This window comes from Dipodomys spectabilis, unplaced genomic scaffold (assembly GCF_019054845.1).
Source record: "Dipodomys spectabilis isolate Male_0828 unplaced genomic scaffold, ASM1905484v1 ptg000317l, whole genome shotgun sequence".
NCBI classification, from domain to species: domain Eukaryota; kingdom Metazoa; phylum Chordata; class Mammalia; order Rodentia; family Heteromyidae; genus Dipodomys; species Dipodomys spectabilis.
In genome coordinates, this window is record NW_024870994.1 from 1,302,526 (window position 1) to 1,320,924 (window position 18,399).

The window sequence follows — 18,399 nt, forward strand, 5'->3', positions numbered from 1 at the left end:
CTCAGGAGTCTTAGATCTGAGGATCTTGGTTCAAAGCCAGCCTGGGAAGGAAAGTCCATAAGACTCTTATCTACAATAAACCACCAGAAAACTAGATGTGGCATTGTGGCTCAAGTGGTAGAGCACTCGCCTTGAGCAGGCCCAGAGTTCAAGCCCCACGACTGACCAAAAAAAATTCATATTCATATTCATAGCCAGCTGCTGGTGGCTCATACCTGTAATCCTAGCTACTTAAGAGGCTGAAATTTGAGGATGATGGTTCAAAGCCATGACAGCAGCAAAGTCTGTAAGACTCTTATCTCCAATAAACTACCAAAAAAGCAGGTAGTGGAGCTATGGCTCAAATAGTAGAGCACTAGCCTTGAGCACCAAAGCTCAGGGACAGCACCCAGTCTCTGAGTTCAAGCCCCATGACTGGCACACACAAAAGCATGTCCTTCCTCTCTCTCCCCCACCCAGTTGTGGGGCTTGAGCTTAGGATCTGGGCACTGTCCCTGAACTTTTTTGGTCTACCACTTTGAGCCACAGTGCCACTTCTGGTTTCCTTTAGTTAATTGGAGATAAAGAGTCTCATGGACTTTCCTGCCTTTGAACTGTTACCCTCAGATCTCAGCCTCCTGAGTAGCTAGGATTATAGGTGTGAGCCACCAGCCCCTGGCCAGAGTTTTGGGGTTTTTTTTTGTTTGTTTGGTCATGGGGCTTGAACTCTGGGCTTGAGCGCTGTCCCTGCGCTCTTCAGCTCAAGGCGAATGCTCTACCGCTTGATCCTCAGCGCTACTTCTGGTTTTCTAGTGGTTTATTGGAGATAAGAGTCTCACGGACTTTCCTGGCCAGGCTAGCTTTGAACCGTGATCCTTAGATCTCAGCCTCCTGAATAGCTAGGATTACAGGCGTGAGCCACTGGCGCCCAGCTTGGCCAGAGTTTTTGACATGTCCATAATTCCTATGCCAGCAGTTTTTGACATGTCCATAATTCCTATGCCAGCAGTTACCCATTCCTTGAGATCCATCCTTAATGTGATTGCTGACATCCTCCCAGGATCTCTTAGGAGCCCAGTATGAGCCTGCTCTTGGTTGATGGTGGTCTGTCTGTGCTATGTCACTTTTGACCTTTAGGAGCTTAGTCTGAGGAAGAAAGGCCTGGAGTGCCTTGTGTCCATTCTCAAGTGCATGGTGGAGTGGAGCAAAGACCTGTACGTGAACCCCAATCACCAGACCAGCCTCGGTGAGTAGCTCTGCTGACCCTTCCTTCAGAGCAGCTGGGAAGTGTCTTGGAATAGAGCAAAACAGTTAGGTTTGCTAATAAATACCTATAGTATTTTAAAGGTTCTGCTGTTTTTATTTTAATATATATATTTAATGAATTCCTTTTGGCTATACTGGGCCAAAAACTCTAGTCCTTGTGCTTGCTGTGTGGGTTTTTTTACTAGCCATACTTCCAACCCTGATTTTGCTAATTATTTTTCAGGTAGAGTCTTACTTCCTGCCTAGCACGCACCTTAGTGCAGGCCACCTATGTTAGGCTCCCTGGTAGCTAGGATTACAGGTGAATGTTATCACATCCAGTTTTTCATTGAGAAGGGGTCTCATGAACTCTTTTCTGCTTGGGCTGGCCGTAAGCCTGAACTCCAGTGGTCTCAATCTCCTAAGTGACTAGGATTACAGGTGTGCATCACTAGCACCCAGTTAAAGTTTTGCCTTTTAATCTGGAATGTTAAAGGAAATTATTGCTCCCAACATTTTTAGTATTCTCTCTTTCCCTCGTCGGTTTGAAGTACCACCTTTAGGATACTCCACATGTTTCTATGCTTATAAGTCTGTTTCTGGAGTTTCTCTTCCGCTCAATTGATTTGTGTATTCTGGCACAAAGACTACATTCTTCAATTGATCAGAGTTGTATAAAAAGCTTGGAAACTTGCTAGGACACATCCTTCTTGTTGTCTTCAAATGTCTTGACTATTCTTACATTTTTCATTCTGATGTGAGTTTTAGAACGAGCCTCTCAAGTTCCATGAAAAACTTAAGTTTCTGAGTGATATTAAATATGTATCTGCCCTTTACTGAGGATTTTGTAGAGCACAGCCTTGCTGCTGTCAGACGGGCAGGAACTGTGAAGCTAGTGCTCACTTGGCCATGTCAGTGTGTCATCTTATTTGGCCTCTTTTGCTTTTATGTCACTGCAGGTCAGGAGAGGCTCACAGATCAGGAAGTAGGGGATGGGAAAGGCCTTGACATGGCAAGACGGTGCAGTGTGACGTCCATGGAGTCCACCGTGTCCTCGGGAACCCAGACCACCATTCAGGATGACCCAGAGCAGTTTGAGGTCATCAAGCAGCAAAAAGAAATCATCGAACACGGCATTGAGCTGTGAGTGGGCTACTGCTCAGAGGGCTCTTAGGACCCTGGGGACCTGAGACTGACCCCTGTCAGGGACATACCTGCAGCAGGCCAGTGCATGGGGCATTGTAATCAAGCCTGAAGGAGCCGGGCCGAGGGAGGGAGCATGGCATCTTCATGCAAGAAGAAAACATACCTGTGGCTCTAGGGCTTGTCTTTCCTTTTCGGATGACAGAAATTAAGCCACTTAAGAAAGTATGAAGCAAAGCCGGGCGCTGGTGGCTCACGCCTGTAATCCTAGCTACTCAGGAGGCTGAGATCTGAGGATCGCGGTTCAAAGCCAGCCCAGGCAGGAAAGACTGTGAGACTCCTATCTCCAATAAACCACCAGAAAACCGGAAGTAGCGCTGTAGCTCAAGTGGTAGAGCGCTCACCTTAAGCTGAAGAGCTGAGGGACAGCACCGAGGCCCAGAGTTCAAGCCCCATGACCGACAAAAAAAAAAAAAGTATGAAGCAAGGCAGGGTGCCAGTGGCTCAAACCTATAACCCTAACTACTCAGGAAGCTGAGATTTGAGGATCACAGCTCAAAGCCAGTCTGGGCAGGAAAGTCTCTGAGACTCTTATCTCCAATGAGCCACCAGAAAACCAGAAGTGGCGCTGTGGCTCAAGTGGTAGAGTGCTTGCCTTGAGCTGATGAGCTGAGGGACAGCGCCCAGGCTCAGAGTTTAAGCCCCACAGCCGACCAAAAAAAAGAAAGTATGAAGCAGAAATGTGGAATTCACCCATAAACTCACTTCCTGTAAAAATTACTATTGGAAACATTTTTTGTATCTGTGTATTACAAAAATTCTCAACATATAGAAAAATAATATTTCCCCTGCTTGTTTTAGCTATGTATATTTTTTGAACCATTCATGGTTTGTAGCCTACCTCCAGTGCAAGGATGTTGGCCATGTAGCCATGGCATCTTTGTAATCATTAGTAAGTCTTTACATAAGCATGATCTCATACTGGTTAGCTTTTAAATGATGATAGTTAAGTCATTTGTCCATTCATTCATTATTGTTACTGGGGATTTTTTTTTTTTGGTTCTAGGACTTGAACTCAGGGCCTGGGCACAGTCCCTGAGCCAATTTGTGCTCAAGGCTAGCACTCTACCACTTGGCCACAATGCCACTTCCAGTTTTTGAGTAGTTAATTAGAAGAATCTTGCAGGGACTTTTCTACCTGGGCTGGCTTCAAACCGTAATCCTCAGATCGTAGCTTCCTGAGTAGCTAGGATTACAGGTGTGAGCCACCAGTGCCCAGCACTGTTAATGGGATTTAAACCTAGGGCCTCTCACATGCTAGGGCAAGCTCTACTTCTTGAGCAATATCCCCAGGCCTTAGGATGCTTTTAGTTTGTTTTCAGATGGGGTTTCAGGATAACTTTGTCTGGAGCAGCCTTGGACCTCTTTTCCTACTCCTGTCTCCTGAGTAGCTAGGATTACAGGCAGCAGCAGTCACACATTAATGGAAGTGATGTTCTCACTTCTTTCTCCTCCTCCCTCCAGTGCATTCGGTTCTCTCCACTGAAGGTAAAGTGATCTTTTAAAAGCAGAAATCAAGCCAGGTGCCAGTGTCTCCTGCCTATAATTCTAGCTATTCAGAAGGCTGAGATCTGAGGATTGAGGTTCATAGCCAACCGGGGCAAAAAAGTCTGTGAGACTCTTATCCCCAGTTAACTAACAAAAAAGCTGGAAGTGGAACTATGATGCAAGTGGAGTGCTAGCCTTTAGCACAAAAGCTTAGGGACAATGCCCAGGCCCTGAGTTCAAGCCCTAGGATTGGCACCAAAAAACAACCAGCAATCAAGCTGCCTCCCTCTGGCCTAAAGTATTACAGATTTTCTGTTCTGTACCAGGACCTGGCCCAGCCTTCCTCATTGACCCCAGCTGCCAGGCCCCTGAGTCACAGCAGTGTTTTAGTCCCTTGAACACCTTTGACCTTTGACTGTAGCAGGGAGCTTTCTCCTTGGGAGGCTCTTGGCTTTTTTAAATTCCCAACTTCCTCAAAGAGGCCTTCTGTAAGCACACCATCTCTGTCCTTGTCCAGATTTGTGTCTTCATGGCCCTGGTCCTTCTGGACTGGGTGGTATAAGGCTAAGTATGCATTAGGTACCTTTGCTTCCCTTCAACAGGAAATATAAAGTCACAGTAACTATGTATTCTCAAGTAAAGGAAATTAAAAGCAGGCAGTCTGAGGCCGTCAAGCTGAGCCTTCCACAGAGGGACTCACTTAACTCTTACCTGTCTGCTCCACCACTACAAGCCTGTCATTTTCATGCTCAGGGCTGCTTCATAGCTAGGATAACTGCTTGGGAGCACTAGCCATGATGTGTTTATTCTGGAGAAGAAAGGGGAAAGGCAACAAGAGAACATGCTTTCCTGAGTCAGCCTTGGGTAAGAATTTTCCCTAGGCCTGCCTGTGCCCCTCCAGCCTTGCCTGTAGCTAAGGGGTTCAGGAAGTATAGTTTTTATTCCAGTGACTGGTCAGCAGAGCACCTGGGGTTCTCTGATGAAGCAGGGAGAATGGACGGGAAGACAGCCACCAGTCTCTGCTGGTCAGAAACTGAAGGTGGAACTTGGAAGAGCTTAAGTGAATAGATTGTTCACAGTGTCATCATAATTCACCTTAAATGTCGGCTCTTTCTCTGCTCAGATTTTGAATATGCAACCTTTGTTCCTTCCCTTGAAACAGCTTCAACAAGAAACCCAAGAGGGGAATCCAGTTTCTCCAGGAGCAGGGCATGCTGGGAGCGTCCGTTGAGGACATCGCCCAGTTTCTGCACCAGGAGGAGCGCCTGGATTCTGTAAGTGCAGGGCTGGCCCTGCCTTGGGCAGCTCTCCCTGGCCGGTGCCTCCAGATAGGCAGGGCCTGCGCTCATCCTGCTCTACCCCCGCCTGTGCTGGCCAGTGTGGCAAAAGTGTGCTTGCATATGTGGTGTTTCGCAACTGTTAGGAACACAGCTCCCTCCTAAGCCAGTCTGTCATCCCCTCTATCTTTTACTTTTTTTTTTTTTTTTTTAGGCTGGTACTGGGCCTTGAACTCAGGGCCAGGTTGTTGTCCCTTAGCTGGTTTTTTTTTTGTTTTTTTTTTTTGTTTTTTTTTTTTTTTTGCTCAAGCTGTACTGGTGAATTGGAGATAATAGTCTCATGGACTTTCCTTCCTGGGAAGTCTTTGAACCACGATCCTCAAATTTGAGCCTACTGAGTGGCTGTGAGCCACGGGCACTGGCTGTCCTCTTCATTTTTGGTCCTTCTGTGTCCCTCCCCTTCTTCCGCTGGCAGAACAGCCTGTGTCTACAGTGGGTGGCTGGGCAGCTTCCCTTGGGCCACCTAATGTGGGCAATCAAGGCCAGAATGTTCTGACCACCCGTTGCGGGTGTCTCTGCTGTGGGACCCTGTGGACAGCTTCCAGATGTGAGTTAGTGTGCGTGTTTCAGACCCAAGTGGGAGATTTTCTGGGAGACGGTGCCAGGCTCAACAAGGAGGTGATGTATGCCTACGTGGACCAACTGGACTTTTGTGAGAAGGAGTTTGTCTCGGCACTCAGGACATTCCTGGAAGGCTTCCGTCTCCCCGGGGAAGCCCAGAAGATTGACCGCTTAATGGAGAAGTTTGCTGCAAGATACATAGAGTGCAACCAAGGGTGAGCGCTCCACTGACATCTCTCATGGCACAAATCTTGATTGAATGTCTCTAAAACTTGCAAGTAAAGTTTCTCTTCACTGGGCACCAGGCTCTGTGCTAAGGGTTTATCTTACATAAGACTTCAGAAAACCTTATTTGTATCTCGAGATTAAGGACCAGAGAGGTTAAGTAACTTGCCTAAGCTCACACGGCTAAAAGTCATGCTATTACTTACTTTAAAAGAGTAGTCTCATAGACTGAGAGAAAGCAGTTTAAGCACCTCTTCCCTAATAAATAACAGCTCCTTGCTGGATCTGGTTGTGCATACTTGTAGTCCCAGCACACATGAGGCAGAACCCCAAGGATCATTAGTTCAAGACCAGCATGGGCTCCACAGTGAGCTACACATAGAAACACGGTCTCAAAATGCCAAAGAGAGTGATGTAACTCAGTGGCAGAGGATTGCCCAGCTGAGAGCTGTAAAGCTTAGAGCTGTAAACACAAACTGTGCCACTTCCCGATTTAATGGATAGCCTAGATATTAAGGATTTTGGTTCTCTCATATTGTGTACCAAAAAATATTATAGAAATGGTTAACAGTACAATCATTAAATATATCATTTTATTTTGTTTGTTTATTTTGTGGGTTTGTTTCTTTAGACAAGGTCTTGATGTGTAGCCCAGTCTGGCCTTGAACTCATGTTTTTTGTTATGCCTCCACCTCCCAACTGCTAAGATCAGACTGCGATCTCTGCACGTTGTGTGTGTGTGTGTGTGTGTGTGTGTGTGTGTGTGTGTATACATACGTGCGTGCGTGCCAGTCCTAGTGCTTAAATTCAGCCTTGAACTCATGTTTTTTGTTATGCCTCCACCTCCCAACTGCTAAGATCACAGACTGCAATCTCTGCACGTTTTGTGTGTGTGTGTGTGTATACATACATGCGTGCGTGCCAGTCCTAGTGCTTAAATTTAGCTTTGAACTCATGTTTTTTGTTATGCCTCCACCTCCCAACTGCTAAGATCACAGACTGCGATCTCTGCACGTTGTGTGTGTGTGTGTGTGTGTGTGTGTGTGTATACATATGTGTGTGCGTGCCAGTCCTAGTGCTTAAATTCAGCCTTGAACTCATGTTTTTTGTTATGCCTCCACCTCCCAACTGCTAAGATCGCAGACTGCAATCTCTGCACGTTTTGTGTGTGTGTGTGTGTATACATATGTGCATGCGTGCCAGTCCTAGTGCTTAAATTCAGCCTTGAACTCATGTTTTTTGTTATGCCTCCACCTCCCAACTGCTAAGATCACAGACTGCAATCTCTGCACGTTTTGTGTGTGTGTGTGTGTGTGTGTGTGTATACATACGTGCGTGCGTGCCAGTCCTAGTGCTTAAATTCAGCCTTGAACTCATGTTTTTTGTTATGCCTCCACCTCCCAACTGCTAAGATCACAGACTGCGATCTCTGCACGTTGTGTGTGTGTGTGTGTGTGTGTGTGTGTGTGTGTGTGTGTGTGTGTGTGTATACATATGTGTGTGCGTGCCAGTCCTAGTGCTTAAATTCAGCCTTGAACTCATGTTTTTTGTTATGCCTCCACCTCCCAACTGCTAAGATCGCAGACTGCAATCTCTGCACGTTTTGTGTGTGTGTGTGTGTATACATATGTGCATGCGTGCCAGTCCTAGTGCTTAAATTCAGCCTTGAACTCATGTTTTTTGTTATGCCTCCACCTCCCAACTGCTAAGATCACAGACTGCAATATCTGCACGTTTTGTGTGTGTGTGTGTGTGTGTGTGTGTGTGTGTATACATACGTGCGTGCGTGCCAGTCCTAGTGCTTAAATTCAGCCTTGAACTCATGTTTTTTGTTATGCCTCCACCTCCCAACTGCTAAGATCACAGACTGCGATCTCTGCACGTTTTGTGTGTGTGTGTGTGTGTGTGTGTGTGTGTGTGTGTGTGTGTGTGTATACATATGTGCGTGCGTGCCAGTCCTAGTGCTTAAATTCACCCTGGGTGCTAAGCTTTTTTTTTTTTTGTTTAAGGCTAGTGCTCTACCACTTGAGCCACATCTCCATCTTCAGCTTTTTGGTAGTTAATTGGAGATGAGAGTTTCACGTACTTTCCTCCGTTGGCTGGCTTTAAACTTTAATTCTCAGATCTCAGCCTGCTGAATAGCTAGGATTACAAGTATGAATCAACAGTGCTTGGCTGGGTTCTTTGTTGATGGATGTTTTCTGTACTTGATAGGAGTTGAAAAGAAAAAAAACAACAACAACTAATGTTTTCTGAGCACTTTCTGCCTATATGTCAGGCAGGCCCTGAGTTTTACCTGCATTTCCTGTCATCAGTGGGAGTAGTGTCCCATTTTACAGATTGAGCAGCCTATATAAGATTAGTCAGGGGCTGGGAAGGTGGCTCAGTGGTAGAGAACTTGCCTTGCATGCCTGAGGCCCTGGGTTCGATTCCTCAGCACCACATAAGCAAAAAGAAAAAAGCCGGAAGTGGCGCTGTGGCTCAAGTGGTAGAGTACTAGCCTTGAGCTGAAGAGCTGAGGGACAGCGCCCAGGCCCAGAGTTTAGGCCCCATGACCAGACCCCCCCCAAAAAAAAGATTAGTCAGGCCCTGGGCTGGTAGCTCATGCCTGCAATCCTATACTCAAGAGGCTGAGATCTGAGGATCTCGGTTCAAAACCAGCCTGGGCAGGAAAGTCTGTGAGACTCTTATCTCCAATAAGCCACGCAGAAAACCAGAAGTGGTGCTATTGTTCAAGTGGTAGAACGCTAGCTTTGAGCTGAAGAGCTGAGGGACAGTGCCCAAGCCCAGAGTTCAAGCCCCAGGACTGACAAAAAAAAAAAAAAAGATTAGTCAAGTGGTCATAACAGAGCAGAGTGAACACGTATTGCCTGACTAAGAAGCCGGCTCTCCACTGCACAGAAATGTCTGGGTGTGTGGTAAACTGTGCATAGAAATGGCTGAGGAGACACCCTAATGCTGTTCTGCCACTCCATATTAACTGGTCCCAGGCCTCCAGGAGGGCCAGCTGTCCTTGGGAGGTGGGTGAGGGTGGGGGAGCTGAGGCGATTAAAACTCACTGGGAAGATGGAATGGACCATTGCTTTTTGTGGGGCTTCGCTCTGTTTCTGACAGTGGTAAATGCTCACCCTGGTAAATCCCCCGTACAGTGTGGCCTCTCCTATGTTCCTTGGGATTTCTCACTCTCCTGGTGAAGGGGCCAGTGTGGCAGACCAGTTTTCAGCCTCAGTTCATGTATTACAGCTTAGAGCGACATAACTGTTTTCCTGGTCTCTGCTGTGCAGCAGCGGCCTTTGTCCTCTCTGCCTGGCACCTGCACACACAGGAGTGGGCAGGGTGCTTAGCTTAGCAAGCTGGAGTAAGAGGCGTCACTCAGGGTGAGGCAGGCCAGGAGCAGCACAGGAGTGAGTGGCTCCTGACATCTTCCCATTGCTTCTCTCTAGTTCTCATTCAAGATGTTTCCAAGAAGCCTCAGATCTATTAAGAGTCAGCTTAATAGTTAGTATTCAGTGATAGTGAGGATATGAGAATGTCTCCAGCTGGGCATCCTGTGCAGCCATGAGTCTGCTGTCAGTGACACGTGTCTGGGACCCATCCTCACATCTGGCATCTTCTCTTCCAGGCAAACTCTGTTTGCGAGCGCTGACACTGCGTATGTCCTGGCATATTCTATTATCATGCTAACCACAGACCTGCACAGCCCACAGGTAAAGCCCGCTCATGATTCCTGCACCATCCTAGCTGCACAGGGGCTGGATATGCGCACTTGGATTTTGTTGTTGTTGTTGTTGGTCTTGGAGCTTGAACTCTGGGCTTCGGTGCTATCCCTCAGCTCTTCAGCTCAAGACTAGCACTCTACCACTTGAGCCATAGCGCCACTTCCAGATTTTTCTGCTTCTGTGGTGCTGAGGAATCAAACCCAGGGTCTCATGCATACAAGGCAAGCACTCTACCACTGAACTGCCTTCCCAGCCTCTGATTGTTATGAAATCTTTAAAAATTTCAGGTAAAAAATAAAATGACAAAAGAGCAGTATATTAAAATGAATCGGGGCATCAATGATAGTAAAGATCTGCCAGAGGAATATCTGTCCAGCATCTACGAGGAGATCGAGGGCAAGAAGATTGCCATGAAGGAAACAAAAGAGCACTCGATTGCAACAAAGTCTACAAAGCAGAGTAAGGTCCAGCCACAAATGGTTCTGCTAAGTCTAGCGTTTGAGTGTATCAGAATGCATGACTAATGATGCTGTTGGTAAATGAGATTTACATATCTAGGTATCTGAATAAGAATGATTAATTATGCTTATGTTAATTCTTTTACGATATGACTAGTTTCTCAATTTGTGATTAGGAACAAGAGGAATTTAAAATAGGTAATCTTAAGAGCTAAATTATCTTCTTAAAACCTTACTTTAATTCAAGTGGTGATTCTGTCAACCTTGATTAGAGCTCCTTTAATTACCTCTCAAAGCTGTCAGAGTGTGAGAGTCACTGGATGCTGTGGTTTGGACGCTTGCTCGGGGGCAAGTCCAGCTTGTTAGCTTATTAGCTGTATAACCTCTCTGCCTTACTTTTCATGGGTGAGAAATGGTAAGCATATTTTAACAGGCTCATGGCACGTTTGGTGGATTTGTGAGTTGATGATTGTGAACCTTTTGAAGCAGTGTCAGGCATGAGGCAGATGCTCCGTGAGTACTAGCCACCTTTCCGGCTCTTAACTTTCTTGTAGATGTGGCTAGTGAAAAGCAGCGGCGGCTGCTGTACAATTTGGAGATGGAGCAAATGGCTAAAACAGCCAAAGCTCTGATGGAGGCTGTGAGCCACGCCAAAGCCCCATTCACAAGTGCCACACACTTGGACCACGTCCGGCCAATGTTCAAAGTGAGTATCCTGAGAAGTTGGAACGTGGGGCTAGGCCTGATTCATGGTGGGGCAGGCAATTAGCAAGTTCCCAGGGAAGAGAGGAGAAGGGAAAGGCCAGGCTTCTTTGGAAGCAAGTCTTCACTGCGTGTCCCTCAGTGGCACTGAAGAAGGGTCAATGCTAGTTATGTACTCTGCCGTCAGAATGTCTGGGTTTTAGTCCTGGCTTTGCTGCTCTGTGTGTCTGTGACCGTGGTCAGGTGATTCACCCTCTGTCTCCCTATCATCTGAAAAAAAGGTGGTCAGGTCAGAGTTGGTATAAGGGCTTCCAGGAGACTGAATGACTTAATAATTGCCAGGGCAAAATATAAAAGACAAAAGGAGGAGGATATTCAGAGGAGGAACACACAGGCTCAATGCCTCTATGCTTCTGAATCGTGTGTGTGTGTGTGTGTGTGTGTGTGTGTGTGTGTGTGTATACGTACGTACGTGTGTATGTACAAGGTGGGTTTGGAGTCACTTGCCTGTAATCCCAGCATTTGGGAAGCTAAAATAGGAAAATCATAAGTTCTAGGCCAGCCTGAGCTACATAGAAAGATCCTGTGTCCAAAACCAAAGATGAAAGGACAGTTTTATTGTGACTTTTTCACCTCAGTAGTCTCAGGGTTAGTTTACCAGGTGAGATTAGGTAGTAGAAGCAAAAGACAATAAGTAACTGAAGGCTATTTGGGAGGCGGTACTGGGGTTTAAACTTAGGACCTAGCACTTGCTAGGCAGGAGCTCTACCACTTGAACCGTGCCCCCAGCCCTTTTTCACTTCAGTTATTTTTCAGGTGGTATCTCGTATTTTCTCCCAGGCTGGCCTCAGACTGACAGACAGGCCTCTTACATAGTTGCAATCACAAGTGTGCACCACTATGTCCAGCTTTTTTGTTTAGATAGAGCCAACTTTTTGTCTGGGTTGGCTTCAATCCACTACCCTCCTGATCTCTACCTCCTTAGTAGCTGGAATTATAGCCATCAACCACTGTATATGACCTAATGTCTCTATTTTTAAACTCTTTAGAAAAGGTACATGTTTTGGGGCTAGGAAGGTGGCTCAGTGGTAGAGCGCTTGCCTTGCATGCCTGAGGCCCTGGGTTCTATTCCTCAGCACCACATAAGCAAAAAGAAAAAAGCCGGAAGTGGCGCTGTGGCTCAAGTGGTAGAGCACTAGCCTTGAGCTAAAGAGCTGAGGGACAGCGCCCAGGCCCAGAGTTCAGGCCATACAACCAGACCCCTCCCCCCAAAAAAAATAATTAAAAAAAAGAAAAGGTACATGTTTTATATACTTAACACATTTTTCTCTAAATTGTGTGTGTATGTGGGGGATGGTGTGGTGGTGGTTGGTTTGATTTTGAGTTGGTACTAGGGCTTGAACTCAGGGCCTGGGCACTTAATCTCTTAGCTTTTTCTTTTTTTTTTTTTTAATTTTTTGTGAACATACTGTACAGAGGGGTTACAATTACATGGGCAAGATAATGAGTACATTTCTTATCAAGCATTGCAGCCTCCTCCTTTGTTTACCCTTCACATCCCTTCCCAGCCTCCCCCCCCCCCCCCCCCCCCCCGTCTCCCCTCTCTTAGCTTTTTCTACTCAAGGCTGGTGCTCTACCCCTTGAATCATAGCTTACTTCTTCCTTTTTGTTGGTTAAATGGAGATAAGAATCTCACAGACTTTTCTGCCAGAGCTGGCTTTGAATCATGATCCTCAATTCTCAGCCTACTGAGTAGCTAGGATTTCAGGTGTGACTCATAGCACCCAGCTCTAGTGTTTTTATGATAACTTTTAGTATCTAATGTGACCTTTTATTTTCAAGGAATTCACAAGAAAGTTGAAAGAAAAGTAATGTCTAAGTAATTTATTTTTATTTTTTTTTGGGTCCGGTCGTGGGGCCTGAACTCTGGGCCTGGCCGCTGTCCCTCAGCTCTTCAGCTCAAGGTAGCACTCTACCACTTGAGCCACAGCACCACTTCTGGCTTTTTTCTTTTTGCTTATGTGCTGCTGAGGAATCGAACCCAGGGCCTCAGGCATGCAAGGCAAGCGCTCTACCACTGAGCCACCTTCCCAGCCCTGTCTAAGTAATTTAATATGGAGCCTTTCAGTAAACAACTTTATAGACATACTGCAAGTTTTATTTTGCATCCTGACTTCTGATTACTGTTGACTCAGAGATGTGCTGTTTAAATTCAGATTCAACAGTGAATAAGACTTTTGGTTGATTAGTGATGTCTGCCATAGGCACAGGGTGATGTAGAAGTGGCACAGTAGCCACCAGTAACAGTATTTCCTTTGTGCATAACACATTTAGAGTGATTGCTTTGACCACAGTTTCAAAGGGACTGTTTGAGAAGAACAGATTAAAATACAGGTAACAGTGAACTTGGCATCCTGGCTGTTCCCCTAATGGCCAACAGTGTACCTCTAAGTATGCTTTTCCCTGCTGGAATTCTGGGGTTGCTGAAGCCTGCCTTCTTTGCTAGCTGGTGTGGACGCCATTGCTGGCCGCCTATAGCATTGGGCTACAGAACTGTGACGACACTGAAGTGGCTTCCTTGTGTCTGGAAGGCATCCGATGTGCCATCCGAATTGCCTGCATCTTCTCAATGCAGGTGAGTGTATGTGAGCAAGGTTCCCTACTGCTGGCTTGTATTCTTTTGGACTTGGCACGACTTAGACATTACCAGAAATCCTTAGTTAATCAAGTGTCCAACAGACTTCTAAGAAACCCATGGCTTTGTGCTGGTAACAGCCTCGCTTAGGGAAAACACTGCATTTAAAGTTTCTTTAAAGGTAAGTAGGGTTCAAGCCATTTGCTCAGATGTGTCAAAGCAACTTTTTTGCCTATTTGACTAGCTTAGCTGCCTTAGTGCTTCAAGTATTTTTTCCTGGCTGGGAGTGGGGTACAGAGGTCTGGGATGTGATTGACAGCTCAAGGCTGGTTCCATTTCTAACATCCTGACAGTGCTTTTTTCTTCTAAAATCCATTTTTTAAATTTTATTTATTTCCTATCCTTCTCTGGGAATAAAATACATGAATGCAAATTAATATGTCTATATACTTGTTTTGAATTTTGAAAAATGTAGCAAATTGCTAGACACTAGTAGCTCATTCCTGCAATTCTAGCTAGGAAGCTGAGATCTGAGGATTGTGGTTTAAAGCCAGCCAGGGTAGGAAAGTCAGTGAGACTTTGATCTCCAATTAACTACAAAAAAGTTGAGCTGAGCTCAAGTGGTAGAGTGAGAGCCTTGAGCAAAACAAAACAAACAAACACAGGGACAGTGCCCAGACCTGAGTTCAAGTGTCAGGACCAGCACCAAATAAATAAATAAATAATATACAAATCAATTACATACAGTTGTCTAGCTATTGAAAAGTCAGAAGGTTGTGGGGTTTTTTTGTCCAAAGCCTTTCTTTCTAGTCAATGAGAATTTGCTGTCCATGCCCCCATTCAGCCATTGTCTTTTGTATTGGGACCTCAGGCTCTGACACTGGACTTTCAAAACCTACTGCTGGTCAGTGATGGCCTCGCTAAGTAACCTGGGAAGGCAGATCACTGTGGATGCTAGTTTTCTTGACAATGTGGGCATTCAACAGATTAAAGCACTGGATAGTGTGTTGAGTTCATTGGAAGAGTGAGCTAGATTTCAAATATGCTCTGCTTCTCTTTCAGCTGGAACGAGATGCCTACGTTCAAGCCCTGGCTCGCTTCTCTCTGCTGACAGCCAGCTCCAGCATCACTGAAATGAAACAGAAGAACATCGACACCATCAAGACGCTCATCACGGTGGCTCATACTGACGGCAACTACCTGGGGAACTCGTGGCACGAGGTATAGCTCTCCCGTTCCTGTGGCACCACTCCTACCAGGCAGGGTCTCTCTTGGTCAGTTCTGTTCTTCTGGCAGTTAAGCCTAGGTTTATCTCGTGAGTGAGAACATTGCCATGAATACACAGTTAGTATCCTCTTGACACATCAGGCTGAGAACAGATAAATAGGGATAAAATGCCCCAAAGTGGTAAGTACTAAGGAGAAATAAAGTGAGAAATAAAGCAGAGATGGGGATGTCATTAGGAGAGTCAGGGTTGTTGTCTGTGGGGACATGCATGTATGTATGATCAGTGAGGGCAAAGGCCCGGAGGTGAGCCCAGAGATGGAAGTCAAGTCTGAGGGCAGAGGCAGTGAGGCTGCCGTGTTTGTGTGGAAGCAGATGGAATCCCTGGCTTCAGCTCTGTGAGTTTTTTCTATTGAGCACTTGCTAAGTTTGCATAAACATCAGTAGGTCATAACCCCAGTGTGCCAACTTTACTTTTACTTATTGCTCTTTATTTTTTAGTGGTTAAAAAAACTATGTACAGTCATGTGTCCTCAAGCCCCGCATCAGAGGGCTGTGTAGCTGCAGCTGGCTACCTTTCCTCTAGCAGAGTGAGCCTAAGAGCCTCAGATTTCACTCCTGCTGTGACAAGTGTAGGTTCTTCAACACGAATGACCCAAGAGACAGTTCCTTTTCCAGCTGTGAAGTGGGAACTCATTTCTTCATATCTTTTTTCCCTTAGATCTTGAAATGCATCAGCCAGCTGGAGCTTGCTCAGCTGATAGGAACCGGGGTCAAGACCCGCTACCTGTCTGGCTCTGGGCGAGAGAGGGAAGGGAGCCTGAAAGGCCACACATTGGCAGGAGAAGAGTTCATGGGCCTCGGGCTTGGTAAGAGCCCAGCCCCACACCTGGCTGGCAGAGATTTTGCAAGAACTGGGGGTATTCTGATGCTAGTAGAGGATGTGTAGTCCTGCAGCAGTGGGGGGACTCTCCCGACACTGTGCTGGAGTAATGAGGATCAGAAGAGGAAGCAAACTTGCTGGGCCATATGCTCAGGACTCAGTGACCCACCGACAGGGGCCTGCCATCCTACCCAGTGACTCCTGGGAAAGACCAAGTGACATGAGCAGTGTCACTCAGCAAGGAAGCCGCAGAGATGGGGTCTAGGCGTAGCGTCTGAGGCTCCCAGGGCCTGCACAGTGCCAGGAATGGGAGAGTGCAGTGGGGGAAAGCCCAGGCTAGGACCTGGGGGGCAGCACCCCTCCATCAGGCTTGTGAGGATGATGAGCAACACCATGTTGCTCCCCAGGTACTCCGCAGAGGCTCGACAGCGGTTGCGTGTTTTCTAGCGCTGGACGAGTATCAGCTGATACCAATTTGTTTTCCTAAATACAAGATCTTAGTACTGTCAGGGCTTGAAAGGCGTCAGAGGCTGGCAGGTGGTTGGTACATACATACAAGGCAGCTTATATGAAGGGTGTATTTTAAATGCCAAAACAAAAGAGTCTCTGGGGGTTTCATTTTGCTTTGTTGTGAGTGCAGAACCTTCTCATCCTTGTTCCTGGTCTGCATTCAGGGGCAGAGGATCCTTAGGTCTTAAGTTCTGGGCTGTGTTGGGAGTCCTGCTGATGTTGGACATTGTGTTGCAGGTAACTTGGTGAGTGGAGGTGTAGACAGAAGACAGATGGCCAGCTTCCAGGAGTCGGTTGGTGAGACCAGCTCTCAGAGTGTGGTTGTCGCCGTGGACAGGTAATAACATCATTCTCCAGAGAGCTTAGACCTGCCAGGCTTGTTGTCCTCTGTGTCATTTGTGATGTGATGGTGGCTAATCTGTTTCACTATGTGTGGCCAGCTCTAGGTTGTATGAGCTAAGAAAGATTAAAGATGGCATACATGACCCAGTTACTAACAACCTTCTTATCCCTTTGAATTTTGGCCTTTAAAAAAAATTATAAACTTGCCTGGCGCTGGTAGCTCATGCCTGTAATCCTAGCTACACAGGAGGCTCAGATCTGAGAACTGCAGTTCAAATCCAGCCCAGCAGGAAAGTCCATGAGACACTTATCTCCAATGAACCACCACCAGAAGTGGCACTGTGGCTCAAGCAGTAGAGTGCTGGTCTTGAGCTGAAGAGTACAGGGACAGTGCCCAGGCCCAGAATTCAAGCCCCATGACCAATAAATAAATAAACAAGCAAACAAATGATATTGTGACAAATTATGTCAGAATTTTGAACCATATGCTGCTGGCTCACACCTGTAGTTGTAGCTACTCAAAAGGCCGACACCTAGAGGATCACAATTCAAAACCAGCCTGCGCAGAAAAGGTTGTGACACTTAACTGCATCTCCAGTTAACTAGCAGAATGCCAGTGTGGCGGCTATAGCTCAAGTAATATAGCACCAGGCTTGAGCAAGAAGGCTTGAGGCACAGAGTTTAAGCCCCAGTATGGGGACTAGTATGTGTACGTGCACGTGTGTGCGCATGCACACGCACGCACACAGAAATCGTAAGAATTTTTTTTTTTGCCAGTCCTGGGGCTTGAACTCAGGACCTGGGCACTGTCCCTGAGCTGCTTTTGCTCAAGGCCAGCGCTGGACCCACAGTGCCTGTTTATGTGGTACTGAGGAATTGAACCCAGAGCTTCATGCATGCTAAGCAAGCACTCTACCACTAAGCCACATTGCCAGCCCCATAATAAGAATTTTTGCTACTACTGATGTTTGTGTTACCTAGTCTCCTTATTAGAAATTACTTTTAAAAAAATTGTCAGGAACAGTCAAAAAAAATTGTCAAGAACAGACTGGGTAAAAGCCTACCCAGTCTGCTTAGTGTTTAAACATCTGTCTACCTTTTTTTCTTTTTTTGTCAGTACTGGGTTTTGAATTTAGGATCTGATGCTCACCAGACAGTCACCCTATTACTGAGACACTCCTTATTTATTTTTCAAATAGAGTCTTACATTTATGCCCAGGCTGGCCTAGACATTGATACCTCTATTTACCTTTCCTGAGTAGCTGTCAGGTGCCTGCTACCACTTCTGGTTTGTATTGATTGAGGTGGGAGTCTTGAGAACTTCCTGCCCAAGCTATACTTGAACTATGATCCCTTCCAGTATTAGCTTCCTGAATAACTGGGTTTATAGGCTTGAACCACTCATTCAGCCTTGTTCTGTTACTTTTCTGCTTCTCTCCAGCCAAAGTGTTATCTCTTATGTACTTTCACATCTGTCTTCTTGATTATAGATTGATTTAGACAACAAATTTTTTTCTAAAGTGGCAGTCTTGCACATTCCTCATGCTGGTCCCAGACTCCTTGGTTCAAGCAGTCCTCCTGTCACAGCCTCCCAAGTAGCTGGAACCATAGACTCAATCCACTGTTACTGGTTTGAACAGAATGTCTTTTCTCTCATAATTACTTTTTCCTGTTTCTCTGCCTAACTAAGTAGTAGACAATAGAAATCTGGTTCACCTTTTTCTATTGTTTCTTTTTTTTAACTAATACATAATTTCTATCCAATAATCTAAGACAGTTATTCATGATTGTAATCTCAGTTACTCAGGAAATCAGGAAGATGGTGATTTAAAGTCAGCCTGAGTAAAAAAGTTCATTAGGTTCTGCCGGGTACTGGTGGCTCATGCCT

The 18,399-nt window shown here is 46.0% G+C and overlaps 1 protein-coding gene across 2 annotated transcripts in view; it reads left to right on the plus strand.

The window, feature by feature from the left end:
- Positions 1 to 18,399, plus strand: part of Arfgef2 (ADP ribosylation factor guanine nucleotide exchange factor 2) — an 84,304-nt gene that overhangs the window by 38,944 nt on the left and 26,961 nt on the right. For both annotated transcript variants that reach the window (XM_042702180.1, XM_042702181.1), the window contains exons 13-23: positions 1,117 to 1,225; positions 2,184 to 2,367; positions 5,078 to 5,189; positions 5,823 to 6,028; positions 9,661 to 9,745; positions 10,045 to 10,216; positions 10,770 to 10,921; positions 13,424 to 13,552; positions 14,615 to 14,773; positions 15,498 to 15,645; positions 16,407 to 16,506. In XM_042702180.1, coding sequence (XP_042558114.1) covers positions 1,117 to 1,225; positions 2,184 to 2,367; positions 5,078 to 5,189; positions 5,823 to 6,028; positions 9,661 to 9,745; positions 10,045 to 10,216; positions 10,770 to 10,921; positions 13,424 to 13,552; positions 14,615 to 14,773; positions 15,498 to 15,645; positions 16,407 to 16,506 — 1,556 coding nt within the window. The remainder of the gene's footprint in view (positions 1 to 1,116; positions 1,226 to 2,183; positions 2,368 to 5,077; positions 5,190 to 5,822; positions 6,029 to 9,660; positions 9,746 to 10,044; positions 10,217 to 10,769; positions 10,922 to 13,423; positions 13,553 to 14,614; positions 14,774 to 15,497; positions 15,646 to 16,406; positions 16,507 to 18,399) is intronic.